Source organism: Telopea speciosissima, chromosome 2 (genome assembly GCF_018873765.1).
Source record: "Telopea speciosissima isolate NSW1024214 ecotype Mountain lineage chromosome 2, Tspe_v1, whole genome shotgun sequence".
Classification (NCBI taxonomy): Eukaryota; Viridiplantae; Streptophyta; class Magnoliopsida; order Proteales; family Proteaceae; genus Telopea; species Telopea speciosissima.
In genome coordinates this window covers 62059412-62080187 of record NC_057917.1, presented here as the reverse complement: position 1 = coordinate 62080187, position 20776 = coordinate 62059412, and the positions used below count along the sequence as shown (strand labels likewise).

The 20776-nt window shown below is 38.1% G+C and overlaps 1 protein-coding gene across 1 annotated transcript; it reads right to left on the bottom strand.

Moving 5' to 3' along the window:
* Nucleotides 1-4162: 4162 nt before the first annotated feature.
* Nucleotides 4163-18876, bottom strand: LOC122650963 (putative pentatricopeptide repeat-containing protein At2g01510). The gene is made up of 4 exons (XM_043844318.1): nucleotides 16119-18876; nucleotides 15224-15226; nucleotides 14683-14693; nucleotides 4163-4174 (listed from the first exon to the last, which is right to left on the bottom strand). The coding sequence occupies exon 1, from the start codon at nucleotides 18874-18876 to the stop codon at nucleotides 16411-16413; it is 2466 nt and encodes an 821-aa protein (XP_043700253.1). The 3' UTR covers nucleotides 4163-4174; nucleotides 14683-14693; nucleotides 15224-15226; nucleotides 16119-16410.
* Nucleotides 18877-20776: the final 1900 nt, after the last annotated feature.

Genomic DNA, 20776 nt, shown 5'->3' with positions numbered 1-20776 from the left:
TTTGAAGTTTGAAGTTTGAACAGTGAATGCCGGACGGGAACGAACTGCTGGCTTCATCGTTTCACCTTTCTACAAAATAACTGCGTCCATTTTATTAAAACTTAAAAGCGATTTTTTTTTTTATAAATCCCTTTACTTGCTCATAAGTACTCAAATTCCCCAACTTCTTTTGTAATTCTCTCAAAAAATATACTTTTAACTTAAACTCTTATCTCTTTTTCTCCCTTAAAATTTTAAATTCCTAAATTCTCCTTCTTAATATGGTTAAAGTGAATCCATGGTTCTAAGTTTGGGTATCGGATCCCCCGTATCGGGCGATATGTACTGATTTTACTAGTCATCGATATCGTATTGGTAGCACGGTACGGATAAGGGGTAAAATGATCAAAAAACTCATTTTTAAGGATATTCAGGGGTAATTTTATCCAATATAGCCAATCCAAGCCGATATTGTATCGATATTGGATCGGGTTTGCAGGTTACCCATACTTGTTCCGATACCGTACACTAAAATCATGAGTGAATCACCCCAGGTTTAATCCCTTGGGTCGATCAAGAGGATTGAAATAGATGAACAGCTGACTACAGACTACGACAAAGTTGGATGGTTTTGCTGTGTGTGTGAGAGAGAGAGCACAGGAAGATATAGAAAGAGAAACAAAGGGGGAGGAGATTGGGGATAGAGAGGGAAGGTTGAAAATGAAAATAAAAAAAAGGTGGTGGTGGTGGTGGGAGGGGGGGGGGGGTTGTTCACTGCTAGGTTGTGTGCCCTAAACCAGTATAAGAATTGATGAGAGTGTGCAAGGGGGCATCCAATGAATTGTTATCCTCTCCCGTTACTGCACGGTGCAGTAATGCATCGTGCGGTGGCTACAGAGGCTATGTGCACCATGTGGGGCTTGCTGTGCCACATGGCCTCTGCGGTGCCGCACAATGCAGTACTGCACCGTGCAGTAACAGGAGAGGATAAAAATTCGCATCCAATAGGATGAGATTTTTCATTTCATGGGGACGAGATGGTCATTTTACAGTTCCTATAATCTAGGTGTAGGCATCACATAGCCTAGCAGCTTTCTTTTTCCTATAAAACCAAATATATGAGCAAGACCTTATTTGAATTGCCGCCTCGATAAGCTTATCAAGGCGACCCATCTCATGGCGCTACATGGAATGATGATGTAGCATTTATGATTGTTGGATAGCTAGCACATGCCTTATTAGCTGCATGTTAAATTTCATAGATTAATTTAAACAAATATTCTCCTGTGGATATGTTGATCATTACTATGCATTCTCTCAGAGTCCTAATTTCCAAACCCTTTATTTGTCACTTGACAAATTTTGTTTGTTGAGATTTTACATGTGAGTAAGGAACCTTTCGAGTCTATTTACCTAAAAGAATTGGGTCATTTCATTAGATTTTGTTATTTATATAAGTCGATCTAGTACTCATCCGACTGTAGGATTTAGGTTGTTAGACTTAATATCCAACACACGATAGATCTGTGTACTAGTAGATCCTTTGATTCTTGATTACCTATCAAATTTGAACTCAATAAGAGTTGATCATATGAAAGCAAGATTCATCATATTTTGAAAATCAAATGGTTGCTAAAAGTACATGAGAGTAAATGATTGAGTTTTGTTGTGGCAATTGACATGTGGCCAATCTAGACCATAGCCTTCCTATTCATTGCTTAGATTGGCAAAAACATTCTTCCATGTGACATATTAGAAGGTCACCGCAAGTAAGCTTCAATGGATGTACTAAGAAAGTTGCTTCCATGGGTGTACCAAGAAACCAAAAAACTTTACCTCTTCTAAGTATATAAACATAGGGCAAGAGATCCCCACCTGATCAAGTAGTCCCTACACTAGCACTGGGCTAGTGAGAGTGCACATGAATATTGACTGGATAAGATTTCTTATTTTAGAAGAGGTGGGACAGTAATTTTGCGTGCTCCTGTGTATGTGTCTGGGTGGAATCACTGTTGTTTTTTTTATAAAATAAGAAAAGGCCAAAGACATTGTGAAAAGCAAAGACCCCCCCCCCCCAAAAAAAAAAAAACAAAAAGAAGAGAATGTAAAGGCAGCTCAATTTCTAATTCTCTCTCTCTCTACCACTGATAGCAAAAATGCATTTAAAACGGAGTTTTAAGTAGGTTTTCAATTTTTACTGTTTTAAACACGTTTTGTCGTATATTTCCTGGACATACGGGAGAAAAAGAGTAAACGGTGAGCATTCCGATTTTTTAACACCTTGGACTTGTTAAACAATGACTTATTTAACTAACCATATCTCTCTCTCTCGAACTACCCGATTCTTTCACCGATGTAAAGATGACTCGAAGGACTACAGTTCTCATTATAACATCTTCAACTCAAGGTCAATGCACAAACCCCGAAATTGAACTACAAACTGATACATCTACATTTCTTTGGTTTTTTTTTTTATTTCGCTTGCTTATGTCGGATTGGTTGTTAAAATCAAAGCAAGCTTCTTATTACATGGCATATCTTTTGTTTAATAATAATAATGACTCAGGTGTCAGGTCTTCTCTCACTACCTCAACCAATTTAGTTGTAGTATTCGTGATATTATATATGTTCTATTATCACCAGTTGTTTCCGCCTGTAAGTTCTTGTCAATGACTCAATTAGTTAACCTACAAGAACTATATACTTCCACATGTTTATCTGTTTTTCTTTTAGAAAAAACAATCGTGGTATTTAGAAGCAGAGGTCACAGTAAGTTCTATCTCTTCCGAGTTTGAATCTTCTCTACAAAGGAGAGCAGCCTAATAGAATGGTCTTAAAGAAAGCTGCATTTGATATGAAATGTATTATTGGAATTCGCATCAACCTAGGATGCACAATTGCTTTTAGCATCTCAAAATGCATTATCCATCTAAAATTCATTCCAAACACTGCCTTTGTCTCCATATACTTTGATTTTTTTCTCCTACCATGTCATTATAACACAACTTAATTGCTTACTATTCAGAAAAAAAAACTACAAAAGTTGGGAACTTTTATTGCATTTTATCAGGAAGAGACATCTGTCAAAAGTTGATACATGAAAAACCTAAAATTTGTCTTACTTTTCAAATGTGAAACTATTCTCTGCCTATCAAACCTGATAACTTAAATAAGCATGCATAACCCCCATTACAATTGTGAGGGCAGTGACAGTAAGAACAGTTTCAAATAAAATTCTTCCATTTCATGTAAAAGCCAAAAGCATTTTCATCTCCTAAACAGATTTTTTCAAAGAAATGATCCATCTTCAGTTGTTTTCTGGTCTTCAGGTCATTTAGTAGAGTTGAGTCAATACTAATGATAGGCAATGTCCTTGGATAAATGGAGACAGGTTACATAGATTTGAAAGAAGCTCATTAATGCTTCATTTGTTAAAATTTTCAGGCATTAACGACATTAATATAATATTGGGAGAAAGAATGCTACCTGGTCGAGTGCGGCACACGGTCCCTGCGCCAAGACACAGGACCATGCTAAATGACCGCCACGCCCCCATGGAAAGGCAGAAATTCTTGAGGACACGGTGTTCATTTCACGCGGGCCTGTGTCTGGGCGCAGGGGCCGTGCACCGCATGCAGCCAGGTAGCGTTCTCTTTCCCTATATATTATATCACTAAAAGAATACTATTTTGAGCTCTGTGATGCTTGCTTATTTCATGAAAGTCTGGGGAAGAACAGTGCTAGCCTTTAAACCAAAAAGAACCATAATTTTATTGAACTTTAAATAAAGAAGTCCAATGTACATGTACTAAAGAAGCTCTCACTAGAATATCTTAATATCTTGATCTGTTCATTCTCTATTCAGATTACCCAATAGCCTCTCTCCTGGGAATACCCAGAAACATTCATTATCAAAAGCAAGTAATTTTTCAAAACGAGTTTTCTGTTTTGAAACAGGAATGTTTTTGGGTGTAAAAGACTAAAGACATGTTTGATTACTCTTTTTGTTTCAAAATATGTTTCCAAATTATCCATTTTCAAAAACAGAAGTATTGCTAGCATCACTGTTTCTTCTCTTCACCTTCATGTCCAGGGTCAAAGCATCTCAAAACTATAAAAGAAAATAAAAATTCATTAGAAGTTGTTCTGATTTCTGAAGAGTTCATTTTGGGGGGTCATTGTACTCAACAACCATCTCTGAAACTCTTCGCTAGACTGCTCCCTGTCTCTCGTTTGCTTTAACTTCGGATACATTTCTGCTGCAAAAGCCCCTCTTTCTATGGTTTCACAGGCCTCTGCAGGAAGTACACAGCAAGATCAATGCCAACCAATACGAGTCTCAAGTCTCAACCTCATTCACTTAGGTAATTAGAGAGGGAAAAAATTACCAAAAAGAACTGAGAAAGCTGTCAAGAGATCATAGAGCCATAGTCCACTGTAGAAGATTGTAGGCCACAAAAGTTGCTTTGATTGTGAGACATCAGGAAACAAGTGCACTCTGTAGCTTTGGAGAGAATCTGTGTCAGTGTAGCCAGTGAGGTTTTATTAGTTCTAGGACTGGGAGAGGGTGCAATGCACAAAAGAGCCTGCCTTTTTTTCATGGTACAGTGAGCTCCTGTCGAAACCCACAAGGGCTGTGAGGTCTCTGATCTATTGATTTGGTTGTTAAATTGGGAGATAAGGAGGCAAAGATATTTGTCTCTGGATAAGGGTTTCTTCAGCTTTGATTGTCGTTCTCTTTAACAAAACCAGAATACAATTTTGCAGTCTTTGAAAGGCATCTCTTTATGGATGGCGAATAGAAGGCTAGTTTTGCCACACTGAGAGATGATCTGGCTAATCCCACTGTTGGAGAGGTAAAGCATCTTTTGGATTGCACTGCATACAAATCATATTTTGTGATCTGCCTCACCCGTATGGTATGCCATGTATTAAATTTTACTCCCCCTTTCCACCCCCCACCCCCCACCCCCCAAACTCTTATTTCCAGCCATCAAACTAGTGGAGGGCTGATCCATCCACCTACCTTGTATTGGATCTTTTCCCAAGTATTGTCATTCTATTGACACTTTTCTAAATGTGGATTGGCCAAAGGGAAGAACTTTCAACCGTTTGCTTCCATTTGAGAGGGCTTCCAGCACTACAACAAAATCGAGCTTTAGGAAAACCTCCTCTAAAGCCTAAATGAGCAGTTCCTACTACAGCCACAGTGTCATTTCTATGTCATGTCATAAAGCGTTAGAAGCGGTCCTATAACCATCTACGTTGGGACCCTATTAGAGATGGTTGTAGCTTATCTTGAAGCGGTTACCTATCGTTGCTAAACATCAAAGAAGAGCAATGGAAAAGGAACTTTTTGAAGCAGTTGTAAAGTGCTTTTAAAGGTTCAGGCGGTATCTTACCACATCTAAATCTAATACATTATGTAAAGAAATTAACAAATACTTTTAGAGGCAATTACCTACGGCCAATAAAGCTTTTCAAAAGTACTTCTAAGTGAGTTTACTACCGCCGCTAAAAGTGGTTAATAAGGCTGAGCATAGTTTTTGCTCTTTTTTCCAGTTCCTATGAGGCTATATGTACTTTGATTACACAACTTTAAGCAAATTCTAAAAACATAGCTAGTATGCAGAATTTGATAGCAAATATCAATGGGCGGATAAGCAAAAAACTCTCGCCTGATTAAGTCTTAGATATGGGATGGATAACTCTATCTGGTGATCTTTATGGAGGAATGCTTCTATCAAATCTCTTCCATCAATAGAGCCTAATTATAACCCTTCCCAAACAATCTTATAATTAATCTTCCATTTCCAGGCTGCTTGGTTTAAGCATCTTCAATTTCCTGATTTTTTTTAAGAAGTCCAAACAGGAATTACTTAGTAACCAAAATCTGGTTCTTAAAGGGTTTGATGGTTTTTTCTTTCTTTCTTTTTTTACTTCAAAATGTACAATAAGGAGGTGTTTTGGCATTTATAGCAGCTTAATTCCATTTATGAGCAATATCAGATGTTCGAATCTCATGAGTCGTCTCCTGAAATTTTGGCCCAGATTAGTAAGATTAGTAGTAATCTTAATTCGTTCTTAGAAGCAGAAGAAGTTTACTGGATGCAAGAATCTATGCAATCTTATATTCTTGAGGGTGATTGGAATACTATATTTTATCATTCCATAGTAAATAAGAATCTCCGTAGGGCAAACTATTTCGTTTGTATTGGACTATAGTGGCTCCAAGGATTTTGATACAACCTCAATAGCTAAGATGTTTCCTTCCCACCTAAGAAGCATTTTCACTACTTTTAACCCATTTGACTCGTACTTATTGAAAACCTTTTTGATCTTATAATATCTAATGAAGAAAATTTAGCATTGGTATCTATACCATCGAAGTAGAAATCAAAGAGATTATTTTCAATATTGAGGCACATAAGATGAGGCTCCAAGTCAAGATGGTATACCAACGATATTTTATCAACACTGTTGGGACACCATTAAAAGTGATGCTATTTTGTTTTGTTTGACTATTTCAATTCCCATACATTGCCTTTTGGTACTAACCACACATTACTCTCTTTAATTCCAAATAAAAGGTAAAGCGTAGTGGGTTGATGAATATCACTCTATTAGTCTATGTACAGTATGTTATAAAATTATTGCTAAATTATTAGCTAATAACTAAAAGATTTTTTGTATTGGTTTATTTTTCCTTGTTAGGCTGCTTTTGTAAAATGTAGGCAAATTTCTAATAATATTATAATAGCTCAAGACATTTTTCACTAACTTAGTAAGTTAACAAAGCTACATATGTCTAAAGCTTATGATAGACTAGAACGGGATTATTTAAGAGCTATATTTGAATTTCTGGGACTTAACACTCAATGGTGTGATGTTTGGTTATCTTGTCTCGTCATGTATTTATTTTATTAAACTTTTGTTTTAAATAAATTGAACCGTCTAGAGGGATTCATCAAGGTGTCCCTTTAGTCCTTGGTCATTATTACAATGGAAGGATTGTCGAGATTACTTGTTGTCAATAGAGATTTAAATCTTTTTCGATAAATTAAAATGGGAAAATCTGCTCCGAAGATTTCACATTTTCCATTTGTTGATGATACTTTTATTTTCTGTAGAGCAAACAAAAAATATATTTTTATTCTTCATGCCATTTGGAACTTTTTTCAGGGCATCTCTGGTCAACAAATTAAGTTTGATAATAGTGGAATACTTTTTAGTAAGACTATCGTCTAGGAGGTCCGGTCTCAAGTTTGTTGGGATCCGGGGTTAGGGACATTATTCAAGAGCCTATCAATTTAGGAAAACCTATTTCTATCCCTAGGGCGAATTATCAAGCTTTGCATCAGATTGTACACAAAGGCTAAATTGGCTAGGTGGAAATTCCTCTTCAATCTCAAGTTGGTCGCTCTATGTTGATAAAAATGGTACTCAATCCGACACCAACTTATATGATGTCTTGTTTTCTTTATCCAAACAAAATTTGTCACCAGCTTGATTCAATCAATTCAGCCTTTTGGAAAGGGAAAAATGTAGATGAGAAAAAAAATGTCAGTCATTTCTTAGTTGACTATTTGTCAACTCAAATCTTTAAGAGGATTGGGTTTTCGATGTTAGTTTATTCACAATAAGGCTATGCTTCTCAACTTAGGGTGGCGACTTCTTACTAATGTTTTGACACTTCGGCCAACATTTTAAAGGCTAAATATTTTCCAGACTTTGATTTACTTGATCTCACTGCAAATCTCAAAAATGGATCTTAGGTGTGGAATAGCATTAAAAAGGTTCTCCAACTTTAAGATAGATGGTTTGTTGGAAAGTTGGGGATGGTCATAAAATTTCAATTTGAAAAGATCCTTGGATCCCAAATATTGCACTGTGGCTATTCCTCCTAATACTCTCTTCTCTAAAGTAAACGAGTCAATTCACAATGGGGAATTGAATAGCAGTCTTATACTCTTATATACTCTATTCTCCTTTCTCATGTAAAAACGTCATTCTTAAGTTCCCCTTAGTAGTTCACCACACTAAGATTTTTGGATTTGCCCTTTGACTAAAATTGGACTTTTTACTACTAAAGTGGCAGCATCTTTCTTAGCCAATCCAGATGAGAATTCTGATACTGTGGTGACACAAAAGGGTGTGGCATAAGGTGTGGAAACTTAAGTACACCCAAAATTTAAGTTATTCTTGTGGAAAATCTTTGTTGGAGGGATTAAAAATCAAAAGAAATTCTCATTTTATGAATGTGGACCACAAGTGTATGTGTTTTATTATACTAAACTTGAATCAGATTGGCACTTGTTTCTATCTTGTAATTTCTCTAAGCATACCTGAGCTGCAAGGCCATTAGGATTCCGCACTGAATCTCTACAGACTTCATCCATTGTAAATTTATTTGAATATTTCTTTATGAATCATTCCCCATCCAAACATGAGAAACTACTATATTAGTTGTTACTTCTATTACTCATAATTTTTTGTGGTTGGCTCATAAACAATGTGCTTTCCTTCACAGACCTCCAAATCCTTTATCTATCATATATAATATTTCTAGGTGGGTTAATGATTTAAAAAATTATAAATCCTATTGATTCCATGCTAGTGACCCAAGATAAAAAACCTTTGCCTCTTGAAGACTGCCAAAGATGATCTTCTCAGATCATCCTATTCTCATTTGTGATGGCAGTTTTGATCCAAATACTGGGGAGGTAGATTAGGCCACAATTATTTTATTTAATCAATTTGTCTTGACATATATGGACTTTAGCTTTTGAAGAAGTGCTAAAGAAATGGAAGCAAAGGGTTTGCAACAAGGATTGTAAGGTGCATTAGAGATGGGATAACAAAATTTTGAAGTTTTGACTGACTATCGCGATCCGGTAGTCTGGTTGTATCAGAGGAATAGATCTCAGTGGCACTGAGAGGTTTTTTTTTTTTTTTTTTTTTTTTTTTTGTGTCATTTATGTAAAAGAAAAGGAAATATTAAGAGAAAAGAGCTATATATAGGTCTGCAATAAGTTTGTCTCTCAATTTAGCAGGTCTAACCCTAATAGCTAGATGACGAGCTACCGAAACTAATGGTCTCTCCTTCTTCAATAGAGTAAGAGATCCAATAGTAGACATAGTATTAGAGACATCAAGTAACAGAGAAAACAACTCTCATGGCTGACATAATCTTTTTTCCTAAGTAATTACTGTACCAAATCTTGGCAATCAGTCCATATTTCTAAGTTTTTCCATCCCAACTCCATTGCACCCTACAATCTTTGCTACAATCCCCTGACTTCTATTTCTTGAACAAATCCTGAAATGCTAGAATCCATATATGTCACAACAAATTGAGAGTTTAAAAATACAATTGGGCCCCATCCTGCCTCACCTGTAAGCTAGTCAAAGTTGTCACATAAATAAGTATAGGTTGATCCCCATAACATAATCGTTGGTAATCAACCAAGGATAAGGATTTATAATCAAGAGCCAACGGCACAGACTCAACAAGGCTAATAACTTTTAAATAATAATCCATCGAGAAATATTCTGATAGATAGATAAAGGGTTAGGGTGGAGATGGCGAAAAGCACATTGGTTACGAGATAACCAAATAAAAATAGAAATACCCGATACTGCTAAGATAGTATTCTTCTCATGTTTAGATATAGATCGGAATAAAAGTCAAGATTCAAATAGGTTAAACAAAGATGAAGTTTGGATGCACTCAGTATGCAAACTTAACGGTCCCACAGCCCAAATTCGCTTCGAAAACTAACAAGAGAGATAAGTGTCATTTATATTCCAATTCATTATGACAAAAAACACATTGGATCCACTTTCAAAAGGTGAGACAATCTTTTCCTAGTTTTGAGACCACCAACTTAGATTTTCCATAAAAGCAATTTAAACTCAGAATGAATCTTAAGTTTTCAAACAGAATTCCATACCTTTTTGCTTTTCATCGAGGTACCTATACTCCCTTGGGAGTTGGTTAAGAAATTTGCTGCTATCTTAGTAGTGAAAGAACTTGTTTTTGTTAACAGACAAATCCAAAAATCCTGATGTGGCTACAGAGAGGAATTTTTAGGATCGCATTCGCAACATGAAAAGGGAAAAGGGAAAAGAGAACAAATAAGATTATGCTTTCATTCACTAGTATAGATCAACTCACGCACCTTTGAGAATAATGTGTTAGGAGATACTAGCATAGGGATACAATAATCATCAAGATATGGAATCTGAGGGCCATTTAAAAAAGAATACTATGCCCATCTCCAACTTTCCAACAAACCATTTGTCATATGGGAAAGACTTTTTTAATACTATGCCAAATCCATGATCCGTTTTTCAGCAATATAGACAGATCAAGTAATTCTGAATTACTAAAGTATCGAACTTTTAAAAATTTTGCCCACAAAGAAGGATTAGTAAGAAGACTCCAAGCTAACTTGAGTAATAAAGCCTTATTGTGAATAAGGCTACAACGAAAACCAAGCCTTTGAAGAGATTTGGGTCAGCAAATAGTTGTCCGAGAAACAATTGACCACTTTTTCTTGTCAATAGTAACCCCCTTCCAAAAAAGCATAGTTAATGGAATAAATTTGTTTACAAATTGTTATAAGGAACTGATCGACCAGCCTGTGAAAGAAGAGGAATTTTACGCTGGCCTAGTTTAACTTTCAGTCTATTGACAACCTGATACAAAGTTTTGGATCTAGCTTGTAGAAAAGAAATGGGTGTTCCTAAATAAGTAATCTCCTTACTAATGCTTTTAACCCTTGGGCTCCGATAAACCAGAGATGGCCTTCAAAGAGGTAGACTTACTAAAAAACACTCCACTCTTATCAAAATTAATCCACTACCCAAACAGATTTTGAAATAAATTCAAAATAGCACGCAAGGTGGGAGATGTCATTCTTAATAGCTCTACAAAAAATAAAGGTGTCGTCAACAAACAAAAAATGCAATATTTCCAAAGCAGCTCACCCCATCTTAAGACCATTAAAAGATTTAACTCCCTACACACATTCAATAACCTTGACAACCCTTCCATAACAATAATAAACAAGAGGACAACGTTGACGAATACCTCTACAGGACTCAATAAAATCAAAAGAGCTGCCTTCAAGTTTTATAGAATAAGTATAAGATACAAGATAACTAATCATGAGAACTAAAACCCAAAAATTCAAAGATAACTCTAAAATAACTCTATTCTAATCTATCATAAGCTTTAGACATATCAAGTTTTAAAGCTAACCACCCATGTTTACTTAGATGGTCTCTAAGATAATAGAAAATTTTATGAGATATGAAAATATTATTTGAAATTTGCCTACTCATAACAAAAGCAACCTAAAAAGGAGAAATAAATCTATCTAAAAAGCGTCTAAGTCTATTAGCTAACAATCTAGCAATAAATTTATAAGCAATTGTAAAGCCTAAAAGGCCGAAACTCATCAACATGCATAACTTTTTCCTTTTTCGGAACTACAGATAGTAAAGTATGATTAATACCAAAAGGCCAACTGTAACAAGATAAAAAATCATGAAAAAAATAAAGAAATTTATTTTAATGGTTTCCCAACAATTTTGATAAAAAATTGCTGATATACTATCATGACCTAGATGCCTTATATGCTAGAATGGAAAGGAAACCAATGTCAGAATCACCTAATCAGAGATAATAGGATAAAAAAGGATTTCAATGAAAGATGGATCCAATGGGTTAGAAATAGTATAAATACTATCGCAAACAAATTCGCAATAGAGGGTATATCAGAAATTTTAACTCCATTATAGTCCAAGATATATAACATAAATTGTTTTTGAACCCTCTGCTTCTAAAGACCAATTGACATTATTACGAATCTCCTTAGGTATCAAGGCTAGTTTTTTGAGATTCCAATTTCCGATACTAATAAAAAAGGAGAAGTTTAAGTTGTTGTAAGTGTCCAAACACATCCTTAGTCCATCTGAAAAAAAAAATTAAGTTATTTAATTTACAAATCAAATTTTGAGATCCTAGAAATTCCCATTTAGTCATAAAAAAACGAGGATGCTTAAACCAAGCAGCCTGAAAGTGGGAAAAAAATTGTATGACGGTTTAGGAGGGTTAGTTTGGAGGAAGATAGAGTTATGATCCGATCCTAAAGAAGGAAGATATGTAATAGTAGCATTCCTTCAGATAGAGAGCCAGATAGGTTTAGCCATTTCCCTCTCTAATATTTCCTTAATCAGGTGCGGGGGTTATTGCCTGTTAGACCAGGTGAAACAGGTCCCCACCAAAGGAATGTCTTCGAAACCAAAAGACGAAATAAGATGCCATAACTCCCGGGATGCAGGGTCATTAAGGGATGGTGCCTTCCCTCCCAACTTTTTAGAAGGAAATACGATTTGACTAAAATCTCTTACAGAGAAGAAACGGATCAGAAATAGAAGATACAAAGTCAAAAAGCTCTTTCTAGAAAGAGCATTTATCAAACAAAGAGGGAGGAGCATAAATCCCTGTAAGACACCATTGTTTATCAACCTGAGGATCAACCAAAGTAAAGGCAATAAATCGAGACCCACAAAAGACTGAAGTCATTTAAAAACCGAGTAAACCAAACATCAAATACCCTCACTATATCCTTTGGAACCAGAGTCTAGGATGAAACCCAAGGAAGAATTGGATCGAAGAGACTTGGTAAGTAACTTAACATCCAGGGACTGGCTCTTCATTTCTAGGAGGAAAATAATGTCGGCTTTAGATTTTAAATTATGATAATGCAACCACATTTAGAATAAGGAGAATGAACCCTTCTAATATTCCACCACAGAATCTTCATAACTACCTCACAAAAATATCAAGCAAAAGGAAGCAACAGAAGCACAATAACAAAGCAACCAAAAATCCATAGAGAAGATATAACAGAAGCAGCAGCATAAGATGAAGCAATAACAGGAAAATAGCTAAAAGCAGAGGAGATACAAAAGCAAACTTAAGCTCACGAAGCAAAGCACGTTGATATAAAGAGATAAGCTGATATGAGACAGCTAAGAAGACAGTCAAGAACACCAAGAAAAAAATTATAAACTGAAAATGATCAAAGGAAGAGGTTACCCAGACGCTGATAGTGGAGTTACCTTGTCCTTCATGCAATTACCACCATCTTCCGTTCGAACAGTCTTCTTGAGGGAAGAATGGTAGAGCTCCGTCTCTGTCATCATCTCACAAACTAAAGCTCTCATCTTCTCAGACATGACCTTAGGATCTCTGAAATGAGACAACTAGTCCATAGAGAACTTCCTAAAAGCATCCATCTCAGCGACATAAGAACTAGAACCTTTAGAATCTCGTTTCCGCTTCTTGCTCTCCAAACTATCCTCAGACTGATGTGAGCAAGGCTCTAGGTGAGAGCGCCGGAGAAGCTGGGCTCTTAGAGGAAGTAGACATAGGAACTACAGGACTACTTGAGAGCCCTACTGCCGGTGTTTCTCAGCAAAGGGTACAGGCATACAACCAAGTGAATGGGTAACAGCCTTGATATGGGAGGCAGAAGGAGCATCATCAAGAGAGCTACAGCTCAGAAGCCATAATCCCCTCTGGTTGGTCCAATGGGCTAGCCAACTGACCCAGAATCCGATTGGAAGGGCAAGTAAACCGGTTCACCCATGGTCCAGCTCCTTCCTCAGTGCTATCGAACATGGAAGAACACTGAACCTGAACATCTCCAACCATAGCAGCAAACTCAAAGGGAAGATATTCATTGGAAGGCCAAGTCGAACCATCACCTGGGCCTTCAGCCCCAACTGCATCACATGCACAAGATTCAGCTCAGGAACAGACGAACAGTAGCAACATCGATGGCAGAAGTACTTGTAATCTTTGTTAAATCTGAAGCACAATGTAAGATGGGGGTGAGGGATCACTCTCTGAGCATCTTGAGGGCCATCAGGAGCAGTAACAAAAGGCACTGCATGCACTTCTAGATCCTTAAACACATCAATTTGTAGGCAAGCTTCCACAAGCACCACTCAACGAGGAGCAACAGTTGTTTCCATAGCAGATGAAACTTCATTCCTAAAAGACGAATGACCAGAATTAGTCGGATCCATAGCACAAATGTGATCTGTGCTCAATGATCCATAAAGGATTATAAGCCTTAGGTGATATACATGGTTTGGAGCTCACATTTATTACAGGTCTGTAGAGCAAAGAGAAAACCCAAACATAATATGTTTGTTTAACTTGTGAGTCCCCTTGATCCGATGCAACTGCTGTTGTAACTGTGGAATCTTCTATTTCTCCTCACCAACTTCCTCCTGCAGCTTAGCTTTCTGTTTCTCCTATCCAGAAGTCTCATAAGGCACTTTTTCTCCCTTTGCAACCTCCAAACAGGTTGTGACCAACTCTGATGCACTCAACTTGGAAGCTTCCATCTCTGTAACACCACAATACCAGCTTGGACATCAAAGAGTGACAATCCACATGAACTTTCCAAAGGAAAGTACATTGAAATACCAGCTAGGAAATTAAGAGTCATACCTGATTCATTAGAAAAGCTACTCAAGCTCGCTGGTAAGTTGCAATTGATGTCAATGAGTATTGATAATAACCCTGAAAATTCAGGGGAAGCAATATGGTTTAATTCAATTTAAATGTATTTACACGGAAGTGAGAATGGATAAAGAACAAACTCACTATAGTCCTACAACCTTCACACCTCATGGAACAAGAACTCGGCGAGATCTCGCTTAAAACTCGCTTTTTTGAGATGGCAAAACAAGATGAGTGGCGATACAGGCTGATTACAACATCTCGCTGAGATCTCAGTTCGACCGAGATTTCGGTTCAATTAATCAATGGGCCCTTTATAAATAGCACAGATCTCGACCGAGACCAGTCGAGATCTCGCTAATCTCGCTGGTCTCAGCAGAGAACACACCCCCCACCCAAATTGCATGGTTTTGTACCAGCCACAATCAGTGCACTTTGGACATGAGTTCGACAGTCAAAGCACTGGGTCAAGTTTTGTGGACATATTCACAATCCCAACCCAGCCACACCCATACATGCCAATGGTAGTTCAATAGCCTGATGGCAGTAGCAATGAATCAATCTCATTGCAACCGCCTCTTCCATACCCTAGGATAGGGTACCTTCGGATAGCTGATGACAACACTTATATGACTTATGTGGTAAACTACATGCATTTATTCAGCAATACTAAGACATGGGAATCCTATGTGGCACAGTCTGAGCCTTACTGGCTTCGGAAACATGGCTTGGAATGATAGAGGTATATTATATATGTTAAGATTGATGTATTTTACACTTTTACATTTCTAATGCCTTGATCTGTGCTCTATTAGACATTTTGCACTTTCAGTTTTTGGTAATCTCACTATGTTTATACGGAACAAGTTGTTGTCCTAGTCCTTAAACAATGGATGCATAGTGTGTGATTATCCCAATCCAAGCGGCGGTGGTGGTGGCATAGTGTGTGGTGATCACATACTTAGTTTATTGTCTCTGCTTCATTTAATAATGAAACTAAGTTGCTGAGATGAGCCTGTTAAAAAAATGCTACTGAGATTAGGGCCTTGATTGATGGCTTAAATCCATGCCTTTTTATCCATTGTTTTTAGGGTCTGTCTAGTTTCTTTTATGAGAAACCCCTACTGGGAACTTCAAAATGAGTAATGCAAAGAGGAGTATTAACAGAAGTATGGAGCTTCTTCTGAACCAGTAGCTCTCTTAGAGTTTGGAAGGAGAAGAGCTCGCTCACAGGAATTTTAATTCAGTTCGTGGGGAATGAAATTAGAATCCTTTTCATTAAATTTGGAATGATTTAGAGGCGCTAATAAAACCGCTTCTATTGACTAAAAAGCCGCTGAAATTGCTTCAATGTTTTGCATCTTTAGGTGTGGTAGGATATTACTGCTTCTATATGTTGTATAGTGTAGTACTTTTGAAGTGCTTATTAAGTACCGCCTCTAAAGCTAGTCTTCAGAAACGGATTCGAATTACCGCTTCTAAAGCACTAATAAAACCACCTCTAATACCCCATTTTCTTCTAGTGCACAGACAGTCAAATGACTTGGGTGAAAAGTACAGAGATCAAATGGTCAAAAGGTTACCTTCACACAGATCATGTTACAACTCATCAATGGCAGCTGCTGAAACCCTGGATATGGCACATCTGAGGACAATGGTTCTTGTCATGCACTCCTATCTGGGATCTGAACATTGACTCATTGAGCATTTATCTTTAACATAAGAATGGGGAAGATCTTTTGACACAGTGCTCTGTTTAGAGAGGGGTTCCAGAAATTCTGGCCTTTGCTTATCCCATCGTATATGAAACCGAGGTTGAATTACCTTGGACCTTGTTGATAGGGAAAGAAAACCTATAAAATCCTTAGTAATTGTCCTTTAGTCTACCAGTAATCCCTGCAAGAGCAAAGGCCATCTTTGAAATGATGGAATCTGCTTGAATCTCTAACGGTAATTTCCCTCTTTTCTATCTTTGAAATCACCTTCATTGCAGCATGGCAGTCTATACAAGCTCGCAAGTTCTTTACTATCCGTATTGGTGACCCTTGTGGTGTACTGATCAAAGCAAAGGCAATTGCCAAGCGCTCACTGTGATACATGAGGGACTCAACTTTTAGTTCCTGTTCCACATTGTGAAGAGCACAACTTGTATCGGGCTTGTACCCTTCCTTCTCCATCTGTCCAGACAACCATTTGAGTTTCTTCCTGATCTCATCCATTCGTGTGTGGGACCTGTCATTGGCTGAAAACATATGAATCTTCTGTTTGATCTCAACCCAGCTATAAGCGGGCACCTTCTTAACTCCACGCTCCTTCATCGACTTCTTCACCTTCCCAACATCATCCCACTGACCAGCTGCTGCAAAAATATTTGACATGATGACATATGGAGCTGCATCTTTGAGATCCATATTGAAGAGCTGGCCTGCCACCTTCTTTGCCAGTTCTTGGTTTCTGTGGATCCTGCATGAATTTAAAACTGATGACAACATGACCTCATCAGGCTCAAAGGGCATCTGAGACATAAATTTCTCTGCTTTCTCAAATTGTCCACTTCGACCCAAGACATCAACCATACATGCATGGTGTTCTCTCTTGGGAGCAAGTTTATAGATTTCAGTCATGGAATCAAAGTACTGTAATCCTTCCTCAACAAGGCCACGGTGGTTGCAAGCAGATAGAACACTGAGGAAGCTTACTGAATCAGGTTCAATACCTGAGAGAATCATCTCATTGAATGATCTAAGAGTGGCCTCACCATCCCCATTCTGGGCATAAGCTGAGATCATGGCATTCCAAGATACTAGATTTCGAATTGGCATCTCATCAAAGATTTGGCTCGCATCTTTTATAGATCCACATTTTGCATACATATCAAGAAGCGCACTCCCAGCAAACACGTTAGTTATGAACCCAGATTGGAATATGTATGAATGTAATTGTTTCCCTAGTCCAAGGGAAGCCAATTTTGCAGAAGCTCTTAAGATGCTAACAAAAGTTGCTTGATCTGAGCTTATATTGGCTTTATGCATCATGGAGTACATGCCTAGGGCTTCCTCATGAAGCCCTGTCTGAACATAGCCTGAGATCATGGCTGTCCATGAAACTGTGCTCCTCTGGGTAAGCTTGGCAAAGATCATCTGTGCTTCTTCCAAGCAACCACACTTGGCATACATGTCAATCAGAGAAGTCCCCACAATATCCAATTCAACCGCAGATGTCACAATTACTTGGGCATGAGTTTGTCTACCCAAATCCAAAGCTGGTAGAGTTGCAGCAATGCCCAAGATGCTAGCGAAGGGAAATTGCTTGTGGTCAAATTCAGTGAACCACAATTCCTGAAAGAGATCGAGGGATTCTTTAAATTGCCCATTCCATGCATAACAGGTGATTAGAACATTGTAAGAAACACCATCCATTTCCGGCATCTCATGGAAGAGCTTCTCTGCTTCCACTAGACAATCGTGCTTCGAATAGAAATCAAGCAAGGCATTGCTCACAAACACATTCCAAACAAAATTAGTCTTGAAAATGAAAGTGTGAACCTGTTGTCCGAGACCCAGGTCACCTAATCCAATACCGGCAGACAGAACAGCGGCAAAGGTGAAATCAGAAGGCTTCCACCCTGATTTATGCATCTCCAGAAAGAGTTTCACGGCTTGCTCGTTTAACCCACCTTTAGAGTACCCCGTTATCATAGCATTAAATGTAACACAATCTCTTTGCGGCAGCTCAATGAAGAGTTGATATGCCAAATCGAGGCATTGCGCTTTGCAATAGGAATCGACCAAAGTATTGCAGACGTGAAGGGTCAATTTGTATCCCAACTTAAAAACATAGGCATGAACTTGAGCTACTTGATCTGCAGTCTCGGTCCTCTCGGAACCATTGCATGCAGATAAGAGAGTGATGAAGGTGACCTGATCTGGCTCCGCCCCGGATCGACGCATTTCCGAGAAAAGTCTGAATGCTTCTTGGGTTTGGTTGCACTGTGCATATCCACCAATCAAGATAGTCCAGGTCACTGTATTTCGATCGACTGTGCGATCGAACAACTCTCGTGCACCACTCAGATTACCTGAGTTCACATAACCTGAGATCAAAGTATTCGTTGAAACGGTATTTCTTTGAGACATTCCATCGAACACCTGTTGCGCCTGTGAAATGTCACCCCTCTTGAGCCTATCTTCAATTTGGAAATTTAAGCGGCAAGTAAATAGGTTGAATCCCGTTTTGATTATTCGGGCATCTAGTGCATACCTTCGAACGGCAACATGTGATGTCAAGGTGGGAGAGGCTTTTAGTCTCAGAGAAACGGACCGAAAGACATTCGGCCCAAATGTTCTCATGGAAAATGGGTTCCACGATTCGTGGCTCCGTGCCTTAACAAGTACCCGTCAATTGTGAAGTCAGTCTTCATTGGGTGCAGATGGTGCCTAGCTGCGCCTCACGGTGCTTGAAGTCTGTACTGCTTATTTAACTATTTGAATAGGGCATGGTCGGGATCGGTCGGATTTTGAACTATAATCGGGTCCCGATTGGATCTTAACGATGCGGAATCAAGCTTTGGACCTATTTAAATGTAAACGGACTTTAAACAGTAATATTTTGATTTACAGAGAGGTGTATCATCTTGCCATCTCTTTTCGATCTTCTCCCATTAAAATTGAATTTTCCAACCGTTGCAAATGGATTCAGACTAGAAAGAAAGTCTTTTACTTTTAAAAACACAAAAAGGATTAAAAAGGAAAAAGAGAGAAGAAACAGTTATAGAATTATCAAGTTTAAATCCATCTTCCTCTTTTACTAAACTCAAATAAAGGTGGGGAAATCACACATTTGAGTTTTCACTAATTGGCATAATTATTTTCTATAGGCAAAGCATCTATTTTGAATTTTATGGTTGGAGGTTACCTTTAAATTGAAAACAACTTTAGTTCCCTTGTCATCTATCCCTTGCCTTTATTAACACTCCATTCTCTTGTTGTCATGCTTTTGTTTTTGCTAATTATCATTTTAAGCTTTCCCTCACTTTCATTTGAAATTGAAAGGTGGCAAGCTGTGCATTTATATTTTGAAATTCATCAAGAGAGCATTCAAGGAGGGGGGGTGAATGTTCACGTACGTGAACAACTCACAGTCGTTCAGATGGAACATTCTCACATAATAGATTCCATCTGAACGGCTGTGAGTTGTTTACGTACACTCATGTACGTGAACTTTCACCCCCTTCAATGCTAGTGCAGGGAATGTTCACGTACGTGAGTGTACGTGAACAACTCACAGCCATTCAAATGGAATCTATTCTGTGGGAATGTTCCATTTGAACGGTTGTGAGTTATTCACGAACGTGAACATTCATCCCCCTCAATGCGAGTGCAAGGAACATTCACTCGCATTCAAGAATCCAGAGCCACAGAACCCATGATAATGAGTGAATGACCACCGACAGCCCTTTGATTGAACCCTAGCCTAGTCCAGCCTCAACCAGTTTCTTCTGGCTGGTAATTTTTATAGGACCGAGTTTTCCTCAAGTCATGGTGAAGGAGGAATTCCCTCATTACCAATGGCATTAATGGGGATAAGATGGGTGTCATAATGGTTTGAGGGGTATTTTAGACCTTTAACAAATAGGGGTTGAGAGGAAATATAGTGGATCTTAACCCTAAAAGGCGCAGGCAATTAGGGTGTTAGAAAGCATCCTCACATTGTCGGTATGGGGAACTTTTTCCCTCGACTCAAACCCAAAACTAAAATGTTCAAACAAAGCAATTCCTACAATAGGAACTTTGTGGACACAGCATACGATGCCTATTTTTGGCACGTTGGGAAAAACCTGAACTCGTTTGCTCAAGTCCACCATTTGAAGCTATGGAATAAGTCTATGAAAAACTCCTTGAGTAATGAATCTTCAATGATTTAACTCTTTCCATACCCAATGCATAAGGCACCCGCTACTGCAGGAGGTTCATAATGTACACAATCTTACCCTTGCTTTTGCAGAGAGGCTGTTTTCAGATTCGAACCTGTGACCACTTGGTCACAATAGAGCAACCTTACTGTTGCATCAAGGCCCACCCTCCCTCTTCAACTTCATTTCTTATGAAATTAAGAAATAAAGGTTAATGTTGAACCAAAGTGATGAAATGCAAGTTAAGGAACCCCATGTTCGAAAAGTAGTGTTATATTTTCACGTGCTAGTGTCGCAAAATATTAGCTTCTTTACCCAACTTGCAAATTCAAGTGTAG

What these genes read in the sequence shown, in the direction of transcription:
- LOC122650963 (XM_043844318.1), bottom strand. Translation starts at nt 18,876, where the DNA reads ATGAGAACATTTGGGCCGAATGTCTTTCGGTCCGTTTCTCTGAGACTA.